The sequence below is a fragment of the Parasteatoda tepidariorum genome, chromosome 4 (assembly GCF_043381705.1).
Source record: "Parasteatoda tepidariorum isolate YZ-2023 chromosome 4, CAS_Ptep_4.0, whole genome shotgun sequence".
Lineage (NCBI taxonomy): Eukaryota > Metazoa > Arthropoda > Arachnida > Araneae > Theridiidae > Parasteatoda > Parasteatoda tepidariorum.
Genome location: NC_092207.1, coordinates 17,827,442 through 17,852,174, shown reverse-complemented (window position 1 = coordinate 17,852,174; position 24,733 = coordinate 17,827,442). Strand labels below are relative to the sequence as shown.

The window sequence follows — 24,733 nt, the reverse complement described above, 5'->3', positions numbered from 1 at the left end:
TTATAGATAATATCTTTATATATATATAATATTCTTTATGTAGTGAGGTTAAAAATTAATAAACTAGGTGGACCGTATAACACCTCACGTTTGGGAATTATTGCCTTTGTAAATATTAGAAAAAAACAGCTTTAGGTTGAGATATATAAGCCTGAAGTGTAAAATGTCGCATCTTTGGTTAATAAATTAATGTCCCGCAGTGGACTGATCGTTAAGACACGGTTCTCATCAGATTACCGAAGTCAAGCATCACTAGCTGCGGTCAGTGTGCAGGTGGGTGACCCACTTGGATCAGTCTGCGTAGGGACCGAGGGTGTGCGGTATTGGTCCTCGTTAAACTGTGCTACCGTAAAGTGCTCGACTTCGCGTGCAGGTCGTTGGGCTACCGAAGCGGGGGTGCCATCCCCTCTGCAGAGGATCAAAATTGTGATGGCATGTCTTCGGATCATCCTCAGGGATGTTTCCCAGACCGTCGCCAATAGCCCATTGTGCAGTTCTAGTGCGACGTAAATCAACTACAACAACAACATAATAAATTAATACTTCTAAAAATACAAAAATATATACTTAAGGTTACGAAATAATGACCTAAGATAAAACATGGAATATATGACGTTAATAAAAAATAACCTTTTCAAGTGTCAAAAAATATTGAGGTTGATTTATAATAACCAGAAGTGTAAAATGTCACACCTTAGGTAGATAAATAAATATTTCAACAACTATATAAATCTACTCCTGAGGTTGAAAAATAACAACCTAAAGTAGCACATCGAACTCCTAACGTTCATAAAAATCAAGCTATCCAACGGTTAAAAAATACACTTGAGGTTGAAAAATAATAACCTGAGGTCGAAACTAATACACCTCACGTTACTAAAAAATTACCTTTCGAACTGTCAAAAAATACACCTGAGGTAGATTTGAAGTAACCTGAAGTATTAAATGAAACACCCTCAGGTTGTTGAATAAATACTTCCACAAGTGTTACAAAATATACTTCAGGTTGATAAGCAATAACCTATGGCTGAAAATGAAACACCTTAAAGTAATAAATATATACCTCGTTACAGATCAAAAATTAAATACCTCAGGTTGATGCATATATACCTCTGGTGGTATATTTGCTGTTAACTTTGAGGTATTCATTTGCACCCTTTTCAACTTAACAACGTATTTAAATAACAACCTGCTTTATACCTTTGAAAATTACCTCATTTATACCTCGATTTTTTCGTAAGGGTTAATAAGTACCTGGTTTTCTTTAGTTGAAATAAGGTAATTTTTTTTATATCAAAAAAATACCTCTTTTGTTATAAGCGTCAGAAAAACAACCTGCATACCTTAAAGATCACTTCCTCAATCTGGTTGATATGTAAGCAACTTTAACCAACCTTACTATAAGCTTAGGTATAAATAAAATGACTTCATACACCTTAATAAATACCTGACTCTCTTTAGTAGAAATAACGTGAAATTTTTATACCTCATAAATAACTCTTTTATTACAAGTGTCAGAAAAACAACCTGGTTTACCTTTGAAATCACCTTAGCAGTCTGGGTTGATATTAAGTGAATTTTAAACAATCTCAAAGTAAGTTTGGTATAAAAAAATAACTTCATACATCTCAGTGACAACCTCACACTTTTTAGTTGAAGTAAGGTAGATTTTTTATACCTCATTACCTTGAAAATCACCGCATCAGCCTGGTGATTGATTTTAAGAGAATTTTAAATAACCTCAAATTGAGCTGAAGTGCATGTAAAACAACCTCGTACACCTCATTTACAACCTTTATGAGGTGCAATTTTTATGGTTGTTTTCTCGGCAGCCTCAAATATATCTCAAAACAACCTCGATACCTCAAATATATCTTTTTTTTCTAAAGAAATTACAAAATATTGAAACACAATTTTTTCTTTTAAAAGTTGTGTTGAAAGCGTTTTTGTTTAAAATACAAGGTAAATAAGGATTTTTGGTTGATGGATTGATTAGCTTTCGTGACTGCGAAGATGGAATTTTGCGCTCAAAATTTCAACCCTTTTCCGACTAGCTAAAGAAGTAAAATTTTTATTGGTGCTCCGTATTTTATAACAATGCAAGTTTTAATTGGTTTCTGGTCACTACATAGTGTAAGAAATTCTTGTAAAATTACCGCAGTGTACGATAATGTCTTTCGCTATATAAACAATCATTCAGGTTAATAAAACCAAACAATATCGTATTTAAACGATTCATTTGGTAATTTTTTTTCCATATGGGAACCGTTTGCAGAAATTTTGGTTTTGAAAATTTTAATTCCTATTCCCCCATACTTAGTAAAAAGTATAAAACTGAAAAGTAAATTCAACCGAATAACTGGTTTTTATGCTATCCTCTAAGATATAACAAAATTACCAAATTGTACCCCATTTGAAATTTTCTCCCGTATAAGATTACATTTTATTGTTTATTTCACAACGGCCATAGAGCCGGAAACATGGTAGATTTGACCATATTCCAGTAGTTTTGGTCATGCTGTTTTCTCGTTGTAAGAAGCAGAATTTATCGCTATATTATTCTTGAAAGTAATACATCATCATTCCAAATTTTTTCTATTTTCCGACTAGCTACTTTGCTCAAATTTCAATTGAAGATCTGTGCCTGATGACAATTCAAGTTGCAATTTTTCATAAATAATGTAAGGAAAAATGTATCGCCAATAGAATTTTTGGACATTTTTTGACGATGAGAAATAAACAGACATAAAACTGAAAGGAAGAAAATCATAAAATAAAGCAAGAATTTTAAAAACTATGTTTTCAAGTTGACTAAAAAGGAGAAAATAATTTTTATTTTATCAAACTTAAAACAAAACACTTGCATATATAGATAGAATAACTTAAGTTATTCATTTCTATCGCTATTGAAAATTCCCCTCCTTCCTTCAAAAGTGTGTTTCTGCTACGGGTTTTTAAAACAGGTAAAATTAAAATAAAATTATTATTTTCTTTTCAGTTTGCTTAAAAACATAGTTTTTAAAATTTGTATTTTGTTATTGATTTTATTTTTTGTTTACAGAATTTGTTTATTTGAATGAGATCCAACATTAGTTAGACTTAATTTATTTAAGTGCAATTTTTTTTATTATACTTTACCAGCTTTAGTATATCATGCCTCAAAAAATAGTTTCCTTTTCTGCATTTTTTTTATACGCTCCCAGAAAAAAATTAAAAATTTCACTACTTATATTTCAAATCTTAATTAGCATTTAGTAAAAGATTAATCATTTCACCACGTATCATCTTAAATCTTAATTAGTTTTTAGTGAAATATTAAATCGTTCACTACGTATTGTCTCAAATCTTAATCAGCTTTTAGTAAAATATAAAAAATTTCATTACGTATCATTTGAAATTTTAATTAGCTTTTAGTAAAATATTAAGAATTTCACTGCATATCATTTTAAAATAACGAGCTATTTGTAAAAAAAATAAAAATTTTACAACGTATCATTTTAAATTTTGACCTAATTTTAATTCCAGATTTATTCACAACACCAAAGGACCAGAGTGTAATTTATCAATTTGAGTCCTTCGTGATTTAGGTATTGACTGAAGGTTCAGTTGAGTATTTGAGCAGACAAAGAAAAAGATATTTCGTTTTATAATAAGTGTAAAATCTGACTTGAATACAAGGAAAAAGGTACTTGCATATATATAAAGGTATTGTCTATTATATGAAAATAGAAAATATAAATGAAAATAGAAAATTGCTTATAGATGTTCATTAATTTTTTTTCTCTTCAAATTTGCATGTTTTTCACAAACTTGCTATGAAATATTACACGTCATTCTCTTGTGAGGTGTTTTCTTTTGCCAATGATTTGGAATTGTAAAGAATTCCTAAAAAAAAATTTTTTTTGCTTATTTGTGTCAATGGTAACTTCCTTTAGAGCATTTTTTATAACCCCTTGCCAACAATAAAGTATTATTCCTAAAAGAAGAAATATTAGTTATAGCGTGATAAAAACGCTACATCACAAACAGATATAGTTTTGAATTTTTTCCTTGTTTCATCATATATAAAATATTCATGTTAAATTTTAAAATTATTACACACTTCGACATCTTTGAGTTTTCAAGCAAACTTCGCCACAAAAATGTCTGCACTTATCCTTTCAGTAATTTGCTTGATATTTGTCGCGGGAACACTCTGTGCCGGTAAAGATGTCGACTATGATAAAATGAAAAGTACCATGTGTAAGATTTGAAAATTATTTCTATTTTATTCAACAAGCCTCTGCATACTACTAATATCTTATGGATACTATTTGTTAGGGTTTCGATTAGAATTAACTAATTAAAACCATCGATTTTCTGTATAATTTCAATCATTATTTGAAATCATTGAATCAACGATTTTAACTCAACTTTAATAAATAACTTATGCAATCCATCCACCAGGGTTCCAATTTGAATCAACTGATTAAAATCATCGATTTTCTGTATTATTTTAATCATCTTTTTAAATCATTAACTCAACGATTTTTCCAAAACTTTGATAAGTAACTTATGCTTACCATCTACCAGGGTTTCGATTTAATCACCTGATAAAAAACATCGATTTCCAGTATTATTTTAATTTTTTTTTAAATCATTGACTTAACGACGAGGCATAAACTTTCATAAGTAACCTATGCATACCATCTACCAGGGTTTCAATTTGAATCAACTGATTTAAATCAGCGATTTTCTCTATTATTTTAATCATATTTTTAAATAATTCATTCAGCTATTTTTAATAAACAATCCTTTTTAACAAGTAACTTATGCATACCATCCAACAGGGTGCCTATTTGAGTCATTTGATTAAAAGCAGCTATTTCATTTATTATTTTAATCACTTCTTTTTGTTAAATCATTGATTCACGATATTTAGTAAGCAATCCCTTTTTAATAAGTAACTTATGCATACCATCCTACAGGGTGTCGACTACAGGGTGTTCAACTATCTTATTAATCATTGTTTTTACTATCCTATGGGTATTATCTACCTGTGGGTTCCTTATTGAAATCAGCAATTTCATTTATTATTAAATCATTTATTTCTTATATTGATAAAAAGATGTAATAAATTATTATTTTCAACTATCTTATTAATCATTGTTTTTACTATCCTATGGGTATTATTTACCTGTGGGTACTGATTGAAATCAGCAATTTCATTTATTATTAAATCATTTATTTACTTCAATATTGATAAAAAGATGTAATAAATTATTATTTTCAACTATCTTATTAATCATTGTTTTTACTATCCTATGGGTATTATCTACCTGTGGGTACTGATTGAAATCAGCGATTTCATTTATTACTTTAATCCCTTCTTCCTTTTCAGTTATTGATTCAGCAATATTGTGAATAATTTATTTTCATTTAGTGACTAATGCATATTATGTAAGAAGATGTCGATTCAAATCAACTTATTTAAAGCAATGATTTAATTTATTATTTTAGACTCGTTGTTTTTTTTAAAATCATTGATTTAATAACACAATTCTCTATATTATTAAATAATTCCTTTTCATTTTGCAACTCATTTATCAATCAGCTGATTAAAATTGGCGATGTCATTTATTATTTTTATCACTTCTCCTCATTTAAATCTTTAATTTTTACAATTTAGTTTTAAAAAAATGACAAATGAAATAATTTGTCAGAATTTTAACGAGATTTTAAGAATAGATAACATTTGAAACTTTCTAATTAAAGAATTTAGTTGAAAACTTATTAGTACTTTTAACCGACGAGTACTTTTAACCAGGAGAATGGTGTAATTTATTCTAGCTTTTATGTTTAAATATCTTAATGCAAATAATAATATTAAAAATGTACTTAAGTTATAAAATTTGGTTATAATAATAAATAAAATAAAATTATTTGTTTTTCCTTCATTTAAAAAGACAAAAACGGGAAAATTATATAAAAAAATATACTGGTCGCAAAGTTTTGAACGCCAATGTATTTCTAGTGCACTATAAAAAATTTCCTGATAAAATTACAGTATGAAGTACCGGCACTTTGGGCTCATCATCCATAAAATCCATTTTACTGTAACATCTATTTTTATCGCGAAATAATAATAAATTTTTACAGCAATATTTATTTAATTAGAGTGATTCAGTGATTTTACGGAAATGATTACTGTAAAAATTACGGTATATAAGATTTTTTGTTCCTAAACATATTCCGGTAAAAATTTATTTTACAGTAAAGTAACGGTAATTTTCACCATAATTTTACAGTTGTGATTAGTAAAAAATGATGATATAGTAATTTCAATATTGTTTGGGAATGAGCATAAGGAAAAGAGAATATTGTATGCAATAATACGTTTAATGAATGTAGTCAAGTGTTCACATCTATTATGTGTTTCAGTGTATATTTTGAAAACATTTGCCTGATTTGCGCAATTAACGTTTTTGAGTTCTCATACATTTAATGACATTTGCAGGTGTTGAAAAGGATATGGAGAAAATTGGCTGCATGAAGAAAAATCTTGGACCATTAGTAAGTTGCATACTCAGAGTTTATTTTCTAAAAACTTTAGGTAAAAAAATAACTTTTTCTTATTCTGTGCATTTGGAGTAAAATGGGTTTACTTAACGCAAGAAAGGCCTTTAAGATTAGACAAATTATTTTAAGCCCCGATTTCTCTGTAATTGATCAGAAACAACATGATTCAATCGGCTTTGATTACACTTTTTCCCCTTAAAAAAGGCTTTGTTTTCTGCTCGTTCCATTCTCCCACCCCCAGGATTATTTTACATTCATTTTTGTTCTTTTTTTCTTCTTTAAAGTAGATATCTCTTCAAAAGAAAAAAAACATAAATCATTTTATGACATAATTATTATACTATTAGGTAACAGCATTTTCTTAGTAATTGTAGCAAAATAAATGGTTATATCTGAATTCAAAGATTATTTAACAGTACTTGAAAAAAATTTAAAAGAATACAAAATGCTGGACATAATAAAAAGAAACTAATGAAAAGTAATTTTACTCGCTAACGACGCTAATATATAATTATAATAGTTATAATAGGAGATAGTTTTTATCTCTCTCAAATAAAAAAAAATTTTATAAATTTTTTTAAAAATTTATGTAAAAATTTTTAAATTTACATCTGAGAAAATCTAATCTCTCTTTTTCTGCTTCCTTGCTCTCTTTTTTTTTTTTTTTTTTTTTTGCTATTTTGCACACCAATTTAAGGGTGAGCATATTAATAAACATCTCCAGAGAAATAAAAAAGTTTTTTTTTATAGCAACAGAAAAGTATTCATTATAGAAAACAAAAGAGAATGAGAGAAAATTTGTAAAAAGAAAGATCTTAAACTTTCTAAAACTTCAACTCCATAACTTTGAAACAAATTGGAATTTAAAAAAACAACAACTCGAGTTAAATTTTTAGCGGAAAAAAAATCAAAATTCAACTCTTTTGTTGCATTTCTGTTGTCCGTAGAGCATCCGGTGAGGTATTTTTTTGCGCGTTTAATTGTTAATAATTCTCAAAATTACTATCGAATGTAGAATTTCATTATTTCCTCGCAATTCTAATACATGTTCTAAACACTTTCTTAATTTCCACTTTCTAAGTCTTACAGTTTTTGCAGAAATAAATTTAACAGCTGCGTCGACTTACACTATTTTTTAATAAGCTAGGAGAAGACACTCCCTACTCGCTCCGCTCATCAATGCTGGATAATTGCTCCTCATTAATCATTGTTCTTTTCTTTAAAGTTACTATTTTCCACAAGAACCCCCCAAAAATTTTCTTTCTAAATTATACGATTATTTTAGCTTTATGTAAGAGCATTTTGTCAACATGTTAATCTTCAGGAAATGAACGATTACGTGGATCTGAAAAATAAGAATCTATGTTTGAAAAAATAAAAAACATCNATTTTTCTACATAGAGAGATGTACTTAGATTACTACTTTAGTTTTAATGCATCCTCTTTATATGTTTTTTTAAACAGCTATGTCGAGTTTTACGATTTTTTAATAAGCTAGGAGGCACCACTCCATTTCTACCCAGTTAGTTCAAATTTTATATTTTGATATTTAAAGCTCCATTCTTTAAAATGAAATGGAAATTTTCATACCTTGAGTTTCAAAATTTCTTCGACTGATATTAAATGAAATTATAAATTACAAAAAACAATAAATTATAAAAAAATAATAAATGATTATAATAAATAACATATAATCATTCAAAATGATTTTTTGCATGGAACTATCTTTGAAAAATTGTGTGCGAAATAATCGTGTGCGAAAAATGTTTCGACTTACTATGATGATATAGAGAAAAAAGCAAACAGTAAAATTAATATCTGCTCTCTTGACCAACTACGGGGACTATATTTTCCAGTTTGCGACTACCACCCCCTTAATCTTGAGTGTATGGGTTCGATCCCCACCGGCCAAAGACTCTCCGTGTAGTAAATGACGACTGATGCACGTTAAATCTGTCGAGTCGTAAAGTCCTCCATGTTCCCATAACAAATCAATACCAATCCAGAAGACAAGGAAACTCATGGATCTGTTCAAAATCACAAGGCTGCGGAGTTGAACATTAGTAGTCGTAAACCCGAAATTGTGTCGGCTGTTCAACGATGGATATAAAAAAAAAATTAAAAATATCTTGAGCGTCAAGAAAAGGCATGTTTGCTCAGAGAAAGTCCGCTGTTTCGTCTAATTCAGTAACTTAAAATATCGCCTGCACTAATATATTTAAGGCTAAATTCTTATACCATTAAAATTAAGTCCCAGTCCATGAAAATCCAATTGTTATATCAAAAGTTATTTACGGCGTTCACTTTTAATTTTATCTTACACACGAAACTTTGCTTTATTTTCTGATGGTGTTAGATTTCAATTTTTTTAAAATTATGTTTTCCAGATCGACAAAATTGAGGGTACAGGATGCAAAGAACAAGCACCAGTTTGCGGAAATGAGATGGAATCAAAGTTTTGCGAATCCTCTGAAGAAGAACTGAAAAGCGTTTGTAGCAATTTAATTTAATATTATCTTAGATAGTTTTAAGGGTAATAATTGTTTCCACCATTTAATTGGAAGAACATAGTTAACCTCTTTACTGTGAGAACGGAAAAAAAAGAAAGGGAGACCGCTTAATAAATATGAAATGTGGTCTGCTAAAATTCATATAATCTAAAACCAGTATAAATATTTAATATATATATTACTCTGAATGACCGAAATTGGTGATTGTTGACAGTCACATAGTCGCTTTGTCATAATACTCATTTGAGTAATAGTTTTGTTCACGTATTATTTATAAATATTTGCCTAATTAATTTTCATAAAGCAAAAAATTACCCTTCTTTTAACCTATAGAACCTAACTTTACACTAACCGGAGTCAGAGTCGAGTAAAATTTTTCAGACTACGACTCTTGCAAAATTTTCTTCAACTCCGACTTCACAGCTCTCCTTTAAGCACAGACATGGGATCCAAAATTTTATTAAAATAAAGAAACAATTCGAATTAAGATTAATCGTCAAATTCAAGTCAGTGTTGCGTAAATTAAGACTTTGCTGATAGTCAATGCAACCTAAAAAACTTTGCTGGTTTTATATACCTGCAAGTGACGTCATCGTTCGTAAATTGTGACATTTGTCGATTCAAAAGCCGATCAGGTTCGACACACACACTTGACGTCGTCTGATTTAAATCACATGATCATAAATCATAATCACTTCACTTCTTCTTCAGTTGCAAGTACTCGATTGAAGACAAGAGCTTAATAAGTACTACAACAGATATTTTTTCTTTATTCACGTAATGTTTCTGGCACAACAATTTTTTTTTAAATTTATTGTTCTAATATGTTGCATTAATTTCGTTTTTTTAATTTTTTAGTGCTGCGAGTGCCTGCTGAGTAAACTTGAGGGTGATGTAAGTATTGTTATTGTATAAAAACTTATACGTGTTTTACTCAAACAATACCAGGCCTTAGTTTTTTATGCATTGAACAAATGGATATAGAAAGACGTGTTGTATCAGAGTACGTCATTCATAGGAGCAGAGTTGTTAAACTGTGTGCAACCTTGACGAAGTATTCCAATTACGAAACACGATAACTTAAAATCTATATTTAATAAACCAACAAAACATAACAAATAACATACTACCTTTAAGTAGCAAAGATTAGCGATGAGCATCTATTAGTAACGTATTTATATACTCTCTGGATCGGTGAGGCAGCGCCGCTGTTCAGCAACTACAGGCAGTCGTCATTAGTTCGCTAATAATGATAATGACGTTGTTAATAATAATAATAATGACGTAATGTTAATAATGACAGTAGGTGACGTCGGCTGACATCACAACACTATACAGCGCAGGTTAACAGGCGTTAGTACTTTTGAGGCGAAAAAAAACTCATCCGTGAAGTCAATAATTTTCAAACTCTTATAAAATTTATTTCAAAAAATATTTTTTTCGTTTCAAACTTTGTAACAATTTCTGGATACTAATTTTAAAAACTTAATTGTAAGAAGATAATGGTAAATATAAAAAAAGAAAAGAACGAAACATTCATCTTAGCTCCGAAGAGTTTTTAATTTTTTTATTCCTTATTTTTATTTTTTTTAATCCTACTTTTCTTTTAAAGCTAGTTCTCTTATAGCTAGGGTTAGTATTTTTGATATTGTTCTTATCCTAACATTTTGAAACATTCATCTTAGTTCCGAAGAGTTTTTAATTTTTTTATTCCTTATTTTTATTTTTTTTAATCCTACTTTTCTTTTAAAGCTAGTTCTCTTATAGCTAGGGTTAGTATTTTTGATATTCTTCTTATCCCTGAGTTTTTTCCAACTGTAATTCCCTGATTTATATGAATGTTTTGTGCTTTTTTTCATACTTAGTTTTTGTTATTTAATCCATAATAATTTTGGATTAAATTTCGGATTTATAATAATTTTGGATTAAATTTTGAAGGCCATCTAGAGGCAATAAAACAGCTTTAGTGAGTCAACTTCCACCTTTAATGATAACGGGTCATTCCATGATTCGAACATTAATTTTAAGTGCTGGTTGTTCTTTTTCTGAGTATGTTCTACTTTTATGCATTAATCAACTAATTGATCTGTGCTTTTGTCATTTTGTTAATGCTATAAATAATTTTTGTATTAATCGGCCTAACATACTTTAACAATTGCCTGCTCTTGATTGGCTAACTCATATCAGGAAATTATAAGTAACAGATACGATTTATTATCGAGTCAGTCACAGTGTTTCTCATTCTCTAGAATATAATGTGTAAATAAATACATAATCAACGTTTTTCATTATTTCTGAATCTAAAATATAATGAAAAACAAATGTTTACAAATTTAATGAAATAAATGTTATGTAATAAAATGCAAAATGTAATAAAGTGCACTATCAACATTAGTGGTTAGCTATCAAATACAGAAATAGATGTACATTTTTTCTTTAACTGGAATAAAAAATAGAAACAAATCTCTCATTGTCTAGAAAGTATGCAAGTAACTGATTTCCTGATAAGATTAACCTTTTAGTTTCTTCTGGTACTGATCAGTTAAATTTCCAATGGGTAACAGGAATCTTTTTACATAATTACATCGGAAAAATGCAAGAAGTGTTTTTATTTGTTTTTGTACAAAACTATTGACAGATGGGTTAAGAAAGGCAATTGAAAACTAAACGCAAATCTTGTTGTAAGAAATGTTTGAAGGAGGCGGCGAAGACTCCTATTTCTCCAGTATAAATAATTTACTTAAACTACTGACTAGTCTTGTCTGTTTTTAGACATTTAGAATTACAAATATTTAGAACAAAATAAAGAGACTGCAAGTTGCAAAGGTTTGCCCGGTATCTGAATTTTTCTAAAGTACTAGCAAATAGTCTAGACCGTTTTTGAGACATACAACTTTGCAAATCACATAAAATTAAGTCAATGAATTACAAAAAGAGTTTAGTAAATATAATTACTTTTACTCAGTTTTAAATATTTATTTTTATGTTCCTCAAAATTTTGAGATGAAAGTCGGGAGCAATTAATACAAATATTATCAACATCAATTAAAAAATATTGGTATAAGAATATAAAAACTAAATTTTCAGTATTTAAGAAAAAAATTTTAGACTGAAAAATAAAATTCTTATTTTTTCATTTGTAATGCAATACAAATGGATAAATGAGCAATTATTAACTATAGTATGTTAGAAATAAATTAATAAAGTGTTTTAATATAATATGATAAACTAAATTTTTTTATTCACAGGATTTGAATAAATTTAAGAAAACGCAAGTAAGTAAAATGCTGCATTTTTGTGAATTCTTATTTCCTTATAACAATTTTTAATGGATGTGTTTTTATTATTTTTTAAGCAGTTGCACATATTTATATGTCTCATAATACTGCTGTTAACTTATCAAAATTCTAACACATTCTTGAAGCTTTACAAACGCATGTATTATTCTGCATTTTTTAATCTTTATTATACTTAAACAAATAATGAGTATGATGTAGATATTCGTAAATTATCTCTGACGCATTTAAAAAATAAAGAAAAATTAAAAAGATTGTTTCTAAATTTTTCATAAAACTGAAAAGTGTTGAAAAATTATATATTTACCTCGAATGGCAATATTTATGTCTTAATTTGCTTTCAGAACCTCTAACTATGAGAACTTAAAGCTTTTTTAAGAATGTCCTTATAATAAAAATAGTATTTTTTCTTTTTTAAACATAAATATAAATAATTTTAAGAGCAAGGTAAAAGTAAATAACAATATTTTTTAAATTTTAGATAGTAGTTGAATAGCATTTAAATAATAGCAGTTAGTTTATTGTTTTTCAGCTAAGCTATTTTATTGGCAGGAAATCCAAAGAAATAGTCATAAAGTAAAATGCATTCAAAATGTTTACTTTTTTAAAAATTTAAACCGTAATGCAAACGGGTAATATTAGTGTTTGAAAAATTTATCATTTTCTTAGATGTGCCGAATAATAAGATATAAAAAAGCAGAATGAATAAACAAATATTAATTAAATTATACTGTGTATTAATTATACTGTAAATAAATAAATATTAAAAAATTGCGTATTTAATTATGTTCGACGTAAGAATTTGCTTGACTTTTTTTAATGGCATTTTATATTAAAATTACTATCGTTATTCTTTTAGGAATGCCTGTCGTAAGGAGGAAGGAAAAATCATTAAATCAAGTCAAATGAAGATCAAGAAAAATCATCACAACTGTCACAAAAAGGAACAAAAAATACCCAGTGTATTATTATTTGCTTGATAAAAGTTTATTTTTCAATAAAAGGTGATTAAAAACTGAGATACACTGTGTAGTATGTATCTACCACTACAAAAATACAATTCCAATTCCTTAGTGTATAAGACATGTAAACTCGTTTCTATGGTGTGTACCTCTACATAGATGAAGGTTGACACTGTCGATGTCTACTCTTCCCGCAACTGTTTGCGAGGCCAGGATAGCCTGGTCGGTAGGGCGCTGGGCCAATGTCCGAGAGCTCGTGGGTTCGAACCCCGCCAGTCGAAGACTCCGTGTAGTAAAGTGACTGATGCACGTTAAATCTGTCAAGTCGCTAAAGTCCTCCATGTTCCCATAACAAATCAAGACCTCTGGGGGGTACTGGATAGGAGGTCGATCGTTCTCTAATTCAGGTCAAAATTACGATCTGTGGATGTATGAATGGGATGTATGAATGGGGTATAAAGGGGTGTGACGTATGGTTTGATAGAAGTCGAATTCCTGGCCATAGATGGCGCCACTGAAAAACAAGAACAATCACACTCACTCTGCCTAAAACTGGCATACGTCAACTACAACTGTATTTTTACAATGAATGGTGTTGCTTTTTTATTAAAGATACAAATGACTAATCGCGAGAAAAAAATACACTTTTAACATAAATTCTTATAGAGTAATATAAAAAGAGAAATACACTGGGATTACTGTTCATTGTCATTACAATCGTTTATAATTAAAGATGCGCCCAGCAATTATATGGTACTTGGTCAGATTTTCATTACCCAATTCCAGTAAAAGTAATTTCACTACTCGGTCGGTACCCGGCATATTTTACAGGGTATCTAGTTGCGAGTAACACTCTTTCCTGTTCGATTCAATCATATTTAAAATCATAGTAATTCTTAAAAATAATAGTAGTTCGGGAAATTAATGCATTACTGCAGTTTATTAATATATCAAGTTAAAATTACTGGTTGTAAAAAAAAAAAACTTGAATTACGAAAAAGCAGAACCGGAAAACATACCGTAAAATCCACTTTTACCGGAACATGTTACGGGACAAACAATCTGATAAACGGAAATTTTTATAGTAATAATTATCGTAATATTACTGAACTACTTAAATTAAATAAACATTACTGAAAAACTTATGGTATAATATTTCACGGGAAAAAAAGGATTTCTCTGTAAAATGGATCCTACGAGTGGTGCACCCAAAGTACCTGTACTTTATGCTGTAATTTGATCCGGAATATAGTGTATGATTATTATATTATTATCATTTATTTTTACCTGATAAAGTGGTCAACCGTTGGAGGATGTTCGCCGAAGGAAAATAGCTCGCAAATTCATAAATCAATGGCGAAAATTATTTTAACTCAATTATTGTGATAATAAAATAAAATCAAAATTAAAAAAAATAGGGAATGACATTGATTTTTTATTTTAAGTAATAAAATCATACTGAATGAAATTAAAAGATAACGATTGAGAAATACAATATAAATAAATTACTCTCATAATAAATTTACTTTCACTAAATGAATAAATGTAATAGTATGTTTTTAGGACAGATTTGTATTCGCAGCATTTTCTGGAAGTATAATAGATAAAAATTACGAACAGAATACAAATATTTTCTTTAAATTTAAACATTAAGTACAATATTAAAAAACGGGGAACCGGTACATCTTTATTTATAATCCCGGGCAACAAATAAAATTTTATCGATACCTTTGCATATGGGTGATTCTCACGAAATATGACAATTCACTGTCCCTTGCTCCAAGATCTAATATTAAGGTACTAAAAGAACTTTTTTTTTAAAAATAATAATAAATGGTATTGCTGTTAGCCTTTTAAAATGACTTTGCACTAGCATTGACTGTTTTGTATAGTAATTGAACTTCAAAATGTCATTTTCCTGGTATGTCCCAAATAATGTTTCCAATAATAACTAGCTTCAAAACTTCCCATAAATTTTTCACCATCTAATTTTTTTTATCTCAACCAAAGCATTTCTAGAATATACGCAGAGGGTATTATTTACAAAAACTTCGTTTAAAATAGTTTTTTCAGTCAATAATTTGTTTGTCCCAAGAAAATCTGTCATTTTCCTGGCTACTTTTATTTAGTGGTTTATAACCAAAATAGATAGAGTCAGCAATCAATATCTTATGTTAATGGATTGATTAGATACTATCTGAACATGTCTTGTTGCATGAATAAAGAACCAATTTTCTGGCTTAAAATCTATTTCAAAAATTTTTCAAGGTCAATAGGTTTTTATGTTGTCATTTTCCTGGCTTCTCGAAATCATTAATAACAAAAACTACATAGATTCTGAGTGATTTTAAGAAATACTGTTGTTTTCTGCAGAATATATACGTCTTAGGCCAAAATATTAAATTAAAGTAAAGTTATATGCTATAAAATGGCGAATTTGTCATTATCCTGGCTGTCATTTTCCTGGCTTATGAATGCCAGAACATTGAAGTGTTACCAGAATTTTTTTTAACTGCTAATACTGTAAGGAAGAAAGCAAATGTTAATCTAATACCAAGTTTATGTATGATTGTAATATGCTTGAGTGTAATCAAAGTAATTTATTTATTTAATGATTGATTATTATACACAATTTTATTCTGTACATATCAGCAACAAAAAAAATTTTGATTCTTCCTACCGTGGATAAAAAGAATTAATTTAAGCAATTTATGGTCCATCTAAATTAAAAACCTAAGTTGAGTTACTTACTATTAGCTTAAAATGACTGTTTCTTAAGTTTCTAAGGTAATATGTCATTTTCCTGGCATTCAAGATTTGGTGAATTTCTATTTTATTTTTTCTTCTAAAGAAGTATACAAAAAAAATTTTGATTATTTTGAAGACTTTAAATTTGAAGAAATTTTTTGGTCCGAATTGTCATGTTTAGAAAGAATCACCCATATACCTATATCGGTACCGGTACATCTTAATTTATAATCCCGGGTAACAAATAAAATGTTTGAAGGGTACCCGGGATCAAACAAGTGAAAGATTAATTTTGTACCGGATACCTGGACTTCGCAAAATTTTAGGATCCCTTACATCTCAGTCAATAATGTCGTATATCTGATAAGGTTCTATTCTCTATTGATATCTGTCCTATGTCTTATATTTGATAAGGGGCGTTTGGATCCCGAAAGGGAGTCTGAAAGGGACATCTAATCCATGAAACTGCAACCCATTTGTAAGCATAGCCTCCGTTATTGTTATTGGGTATGCGAATGTAATAATTTTCATGGAATACAACCAAAAAATAAATTTTTTATTTTATAACTAATTTATACTTATTTACTTTCAAATTAACACTCAGAATTTCAATTTTTAAAACATATTGTTATTTTGATGTTTAAATTTTATACCATCGCAAATTATGGGATTTTTACTTATGTTTCTCTTAAATTCTTAATCAATTTAGCAAATTTATTTAGATATGCAAAATCTCTTTCCCCTTACCATCTCCAAAGACATTACGTAAGATGCTTATTTATGCGAGGTGTTTCATAATGTCCACCCGTAATATATATTTTTATAAACCTCAAAATAAAGCGACTACAAGTGAATTCAATATCCGCATCCGACGTAAGATTTAAAGAGTCCCTTAGTTGACTAATGAAGCGAGTAATATTATCTCAAATTGTTTCACGTTTGAGCTTCAATAGCCCCATTTTGTCTGCCAAAATCATTTTGAGTTGAAGTCATTCTGATTAAATGGAAAGGAAATAAAAATGAAGTTGCATAAATAAATTCTCACCTCTTTAAACGCAAGAACATAAATTTTTTTTTTCTAATCCTGATTCGTAGAGAGCTTGAGTATTTCGGCACCATAATGTTAGTTCTTGCAGCGATCGTATTCTTTTATTTCCACTGACATATAGACTATAAACAAAACAACAACAAAAAACATTATTAGCAAGAAAAAAAGGAAAATTATTTGGTTACCTAGCAACCAGCCAGAGTTACAATTATTATTACAATTACAAGAGTTGCCAGCCGCGTTAAAACAATTATTTACACTGACTCTCCATTGATGCCACAACAAATGACAACCGAAATAATAAAAACATACTATTACATTTATTCATTTGGTGAAAGTAAATTTATTATGAGAGTAGTATACGTATATTGTATTTCAAAATAGTTATCTTTGAATTTTGTTTATTATGATTTTATTAACATAAAATAAAAAATTAACGTCGTTACTTTTTTTTTAATTTGGCTTTTATTTAAGTATCATATTAATTGAGTTAAAATAATTTTCACCATTGATTTTTGAATTTGCAAGTCTTTTACCTTCAGCGAACATATACCAAGGATGATTACTTAATCAAGTAATAAATAATAATAATAATAATATAATCGTACACTATAAAAAATATCTGATCAAATTACAGTATAAAGCACCTTAGCGTTGGGTGCATTACCACTTTACAGAGAAATCCATTTTTACCGTGAAATATTGTATCTCAAGTTCAACCCATATTTTACCACATTTAAAAAAAATTCTATAACATACTAATGAATGAAACATCAAGTAAAACATAACATTAAAAAAACTCACCAAAACTTTAATGGTTTAATATTTACAAGCTGTCCTATATATAGGACGATTTTCTAATCCACTACTAAATGTTTTCTGACCAAGCTTCTTAGTTTACATGAAATGACAGAAAATATTCGACGCAAAGTCATAAATTATATTTTTGGCACACAGTTTTAGTTTTTTTTATTACTGTTTTTAAGCGGACAATGGGGTCTTCTGTTAGGATCTTTTATAAATATATAATCAGTTTGTAATTTCAAGTAGTCTGAGTTTCTTTGTTGAACGCCTAAGAGTCTTCCTGCAATATTTCGAGGTACGCTCAATCCTAGGTAAGATACAGTAGTGCGTCGATGAAATTCTAAGAGTTCTGGAGTTTGTTTAGGCACGAAAAGCTTTCCACATTGCAGCCAATAATGTCTCAAATGCATTCATGCATAATGGCCAATACCATTTTTTTCCCTTGTAAAGAATAATGAGTTTCCATAAGATTGCCAAGCAAGTCTACTCCATTCTTTTACTTCTTATAGGAAGCAACACATAATGGTATGTCTAGTTTCTGCTCGCAACTTCATAATTAGTACTAATCAATAGAAGATTTTGAAGAGAATCATTTTATTTTCTCTAACAGTTCCTGTAGCAAAGAAGATTTTATTTTTGAGGTTAACGAAAAGATCATAAGATGAGAAAAAGTTCTCCATGTAAATTTTGTGCTTTGTTGGAGTTTCAAGTATTGATAGCAAATTTTCAACATCTATTTGAGACAATGACTTTATTTTTCTTTCTTTACGTCAGACTCAATCTTTTTCTTTGCTTCTTGATATCTCAGAAAACATGTAACCTTACTGCAACCTTGTGTCTGAATTGTCTTTTTATTGTCGCGAAAATGTTTTTACTAAAAACCTTTTTTCAAATAAAGCATAAATACTGTAGTTTCAAACCTTTCATCCTAAAAGGATTAAAAATTATTTTTTAAAGCTTTTTTTTAAAAAGTATAGTCACTTACGTCCATAATGACGTTTTAGCTGACGTCACACTAGCGATAGGATCAAATTGCATTGTTCATTAAAATTTCAAGANTTGAACGCCTAAGAGTCTTCCTGCAATATTTCGAGGTATGCTCAATCCTAGGTAAGATACAGTAGTGCGTCGATGAAATTCTAAGAGTTCTGGAGTTTGTTTAGGCACGAAAAGCTTTCCACACTGCAGCCAATAATGTCTCAAATGCATTCACGCATAATGGCCAATACCATTTTTTTCCCTTGTAAAGAATAATGAGTTTCCATAAGATTGCCAAGCAAATCTACTCCATTCTTTTACTTCTTATAGGAAACAACACATGATGGTATGTCTAGTTTCTGCTCGCAACTTCATAATTAGTACTAATTAATAGAAAGTTTTGAAGAGAATTTTTTTCTCCATTTTATTTTCTCTAACAGTTCCTGTAGCGAAGAAGATTTCATGTGTGTGACTAATCCCCTCACTGTCTAGCGGCAGCTAGACATTGTCAATGAGTCCATACACTCTCAAAAAATCCAGGACAAGCAAAGTGTCCGTCGCGAAAGTCTCCTTAGAAATGTGAAGACAAGCCAGAATGTGCTCCGGGGATGCACTCTCCACTCCGCACTTTGCACAAACCGGGAAAACCCTGTTGCCATTACAAAAGGAGCCACTCCTCAGGTGGCCTCTGGCAAATCTCGACAGCGCCGTCTGGTCGGCTCTATAGTAGGAAAGACAAATGGAGCCCCCAGGACATCTCCGCCAATACCAGTCATGTGATGGAGGGACCCTCCAAGACTTTAAGTCATTGTTTTTCCTGATGGAATAAAGAAGATTTAATTTTAAAGGTTAACGAAAAGATCATAAGATGTGAAAAAGTTCTCCATGTAAATTTTGTGCTTTGTTGGAGTTTCAAGTATTGATAGCAAATTTTCAACATCTATTTGAGACAATGACTTTATTTTTCTTTCTTTACGTCAGACTCAATATTTTTCTTTGCTCCTTGATATCTCAGAAATCATGTAACCTGTCTGAATTGTCTTTTTATTGTCACGAAAATGTTTTTACTAAAAACCTTTTTTCAATTAATTCAAAAATACTGTAGTTTCAAACCTTTCATCCTAAAAGGATTAAAAATTATTTTTTTAAAATTTTTTTTAAAAAGTATAGTCACTTAGGTTCATAATGATGTTTTGCTGACGTCACACTTAGCGATAGGATCAAATTGCATTGTCCATTAAAATTTCACAATGTGGATTTTAGCTGAACATGCAAGACTTTGTAAAAAGAAACCTTATATTTACCTAGATTTAAAACTATTTTCACCTGGAGACTAGCATTATTAACGGATTTTCTCACGCTTGAAAACCCTAAGTTAACCTCGATTTAAGGTTGTTATATAGAAGGTGCTTTTTCAAGGATTTTCAAAGGTCTTGGTGTGCGTAGAATAGAGCAGATTGTTACAGATCTCGTTTTGAGGTTACAAGGTTTACACGTAAACCGCATAACAAGCCTTTTTAGGCTTACATAAAAAGGTTTTTGCTGAGTGTAAATAAACGTTGTTTTACCATCTGGAATGGTATTATAAGAAAAGCATCGAAAACATCCAAATTGAATGGGTTTCAATTTTATATGCATTATGCAACCTTGTTTTCCGAAATAACGAGCCGTTCTTTCATCAATATTTAAATGCTCCAAAAATACACCAAATTGTTGTATAGCTTCATTCAATAGTTCATAAATTGAACGAACTTAGTAATAGTGATCTGAAGCATCAATAGCAGTGTTTTCATTGAAGTGTAAGTGATCTAATGCATCAATAGCAGTGTTTTCATCGAAGTGTAAGTGATCTGATGCATCAATAGCAGTGTTTTCATTGAAGTATAAATACTTCTTGATATCAAAGTACCTTTTTCTCGACATTACTTGACTGACGAGAGTTGTTCCAGCAACACGGGCGCTTTCTCAGCACATTTGTTTTCTAGTCAAAATATGACAACCGCTAAAGAACATAATTATTGAACCCAAATATTGCCTAAATTCAGTTTTTAGATGAAATTCTTCATTATTTTTTGTCTAGCAAACTTGTTTATGTCGTGTACTATATTTGCAATAATATTTTAAGCCATCGTTCCTGAAAGCATGTCTACTATTTTTTGACAGTGTTCACTACGAAATAACTTAAGAACTGAGAAAAATTTCGATCTGTCCATTTTTTTGCTGAGATATTTATTTTCACAGTAGTTTTTCCTTCCCTTATAACTTCAATAATACCAGTTTCTTCTCGTGATTTTTCATGAAATATAGCAAGTCCATATTCAATGCTAGTCTTCATTATTAGCGACTTCGTGACTAGAGGCAAAATTACCATTTTAGGATCACTATCATCAAATTCATTGCTCAATGTCATTAAATACTCACGAGCCTTTTCAATTGCTAAAAATCTCCAACTTATTATCGACACTTTTTTGCCAAAATTATAAGCATTAAATACAAAGCTAAACTCTAAGTCAATTATTTTCTCTCCAAAAGATAGCGCCACCTTGTAACTTAACCGTATAACCAATGAGGAATAATTCTGGAAGCACACTATGGACTTATATTCAGAGAAACCGAGATGTTATTGAGTCTCTCGGATGGGCATCTATAATATGGGATTTTATCGTTTTCCTCTATATAGGACAGCATCTAAATTACTTGTAAAGCCAGTTTAAATATGCATTTTTCGATTAAGTTTTTACTCTAATGTAATATCGAAACCTTAGGGCTTATAAATTACAAAACAAGCTTATTGTTTTCTTCTTTCAATTATTTAACCCCTTAACGATCGGTTAATTTTCAGGAAAAAGGACATAAAGGTGACTATTTTCTTATACAAGTATACAATTATATACGTATTTGATTAGTGCTGACATCTAGTTTAAAATAAACTAACTATCAACAATTAATTTAAAAATATCCTGGTCCTGCCATCTGGTGTGTAAAATGAGAAATAAAAAGTTTTCCGGGCAAACGAAATGAATTAGTTTTATTCTTATTGGCGCATTACTACTGAACACTTCAGCCCGGGAATATCACGGGAGCGAGAAATAGAGGGCGAAACCTCACCCCGTCATTTTCACGGGAGCGAGAAGGAAGGGGTTAAAACGAAATTTGAATTTGAGTTAAAAAAATAGTAAAAAATAGCTATTTTCAAAAATCTAAAAAAAAATACGAAAAACTTAATATTAATCATAAAATGAGTTTACTTAATGCTAATTCATCTTAAATCCGTATATCAGATTTTTTTGTCCCATAACATGTTCCGGGAAAAGTGGATTTTACCGTTTGTTCTCGGGTTCTTCTTTTTCGTAATTTAATCCGGGTTTTTTACAACCAGTTATTTTAACTTGATTTATTAATAAACTGATACAATACATTAANATTCAAGATCTTCAAGCTCAAACGCAGCGATAGAATCCTCCATCTTTTTTGTTTACAAGCTCCTCGTGAATAGGTTACCCTCCGATAACTCGGCAAAAACGGAGGGTTACCCGGAGAGTCAGAACTGTCGATGAAATCTGCGTGTTTGGCGAAATTTCAGCTGGAGAATAACGTTTCGCACTAAACTCGTGATTTTACTCTTACCCATAGATTACCCGGAGGTAATCCGTGTTGGTGAATACGGGCATAAGTCAACCTCGATTTAAGGTTGTTATATAGAAGGTGTTTTCCAAGGTTTTTCCAAGGTCTTGGTGTGAGTAGAATAGAGCAGATTGTCACAGATCTCGTTTTGAGGTTACAAGGTATACACGTAAACCGCATGACGAACCTTTTTAGGCTTACATAAAAAGGTTTTTGCTGAGTGAAAATAAACGTTATTTTGCCATCTGGGATGGTATTATATGAAAAGCATCGAAAACATCTAAATAGCGTGGGTTTCAATTTTATATACATTATGCAACCTTGTTTTCCGAAATAACGAACCGTTCTTTCATCAATATTTAACTGCTCCAAAAATACACCAAATTATTGTATAGCTTCATTCAACAGTTCATAAATTGAACGAACTTTCAATAGAACTTTCAATGCATCAATAGCAGTGTTTTCATTGAAGTGTAAGTGATCTGATGCATCAATAGCAGTGTTTTCATTGAAGTATAAGTGATCTGATGCATTAATAGCAGTGTTTTCATTGAAGTGTAAGTGATCTGATGCATCAATAGCAGTGTTTTCATTGAAGTGCAAGTGATCTGATGCATCAATAGCAGTGTTTTCATTGAAGTGTAAGTGATCTGATGCATCAATAGCAGTGTTTTCATTGAAGTGTAAATACTTCTTGATATCAAAGTACCTTTTTTCTCGACATTGCTTGACGAACGAGAGTTATTCCAACAACACGGGTGTTTTCTCAGCACATTTGTCTTCTAGTCAAAATATGACAACCGCTAAAGAACATAATTATTGAACCCAAATATTGCCTAAATTCAGTTTTTAGATGAAATTCTTCATTATTTTTTGTCTAGCAAACTTGTTTCTGTCGTGTACTATTTTTGCAATAATATTTTAAGTCATCGTTCCTGAAAGCATGCCTACTATTTTTTGACAGTGTACACTACGAAATAACTCAAGAACTGAGAAAAATTTTGATCTGTCCATTTTTTTGCTGAAATATTTATTTTCACAGTAGTTTTTTCTTCCCTTATAACTTCAATAATACCTGCAGTTTCTTCTCGTGGTTTTTCATGAAATATAGCAAGTCCATATTCAATGCTTGTCTTCATTATTAGTGACTGCGTGTAGATCAAGAGGCAAAATTACCATTTTAGGATCACTATCATCAAATTCATTGCTCAATGGCATTAAATAGTCACGAGAATCTTCAATTGTTAAAAATCTCCAACACATTTTCGACACTTTTTTGCCAAAATTATAAGCGCTAAATGCAAAGCTAAACTCTAAGTCAATTATTTTCCCTCCAAAAGATAGCGCCACCTTGTAACTTAACCGTATAACCAATGAGGAATAATTCTAAAAGCACACTATAGACTTATATTCAGAGAAACCGAGACGTTATTGAGCTTCTCAGGTGGGCATCTATAATAGGGGATTTTATCGTCTTCCTCTATATAGGACAGCATCTAAATTACTTTTAAAGCCAGTTTAAATATGCATTTTTCGATTATGCTTTTGCTATAATGTAATATCGAAAGCTTGGGGCTTATAAATTTCAAAACAAGTTTATTGTTTTCTTCTTTCAATTATTTAACCCTTTAACGATCGGTTAATTTTCAAGAAAACGGACATACTATTTTCTTATACACGTATATTATGTACGTATTTGATTAGTGCTGACATCTAGTTTAAAATAAACTAACTATCTACAATTACCTTAAAAATATCCTGGTCCTGCCATCTGGTGTGTAAAATAAGAAATAAAATGTTTTCCGGGCAAACGAAATGAATTAGTTTTATTCTTACTGGAGCATTACTACTGAACACTTCAGCCCGGGAGTATCACGGGAGCGAGAAATAGAAGGCGAAACCTCACCCCGTCATTTTCACGGGAGCGAGAAGCAAGGGTTTAAACCAAAGATTTAATTTGCGTCAAAAAAATAGTAAAAAATAGCTATTTTCAAAAATCTGAAAAAAATTCGAAAAACTTAATATTAATCATAAAATGAGTTTAGTTAATTCTAATTTATCTGAAATCCGTATATCAGATTTTTTTGTCCCATAACATGTTCCGGGAAAAGTGGATTTTACCGTTTGTTCTCGGGTTCTTCTTTTTCGTAATTTAAGCCGGGTTTTTACAACCAGTTATTTTAACTTGATTCGTTAATAAACTGA

General features: G+C 30.0%; 1 protein-coding gene across 1 annotated transcript; it reads left to right on the top strand.

The window, feature by feature from the left end:
* The first annotated feature begins 4,084 nt into the window (after positions 1-4,084).
* On the top strand, positions 4,085-13,383 carry LOC107457237 (uncharacterized). The gene is made up of 6 exons (XM_016075349.3): positions 4,085-4,242; positions 6,497-6,552; positions 8,946-9,047; positions 9,927-9,962; positions 12,317-12,343; positions 13,224-13,383. Exons 1-6 carry the CDS (start codon positions 4,143-4,145, stop codon positions 13,236-13,238), a joined length of 336 nt encoding a protein of 111 aa, XP_015930835.1. The 5' UTR covers positions 4,085-4,142; the 3' UTR covers positions 13,239-13,383.
* The last annotated feature ends 11,350 nt before the right edge of the window (positions 13,384-24,733 follow it).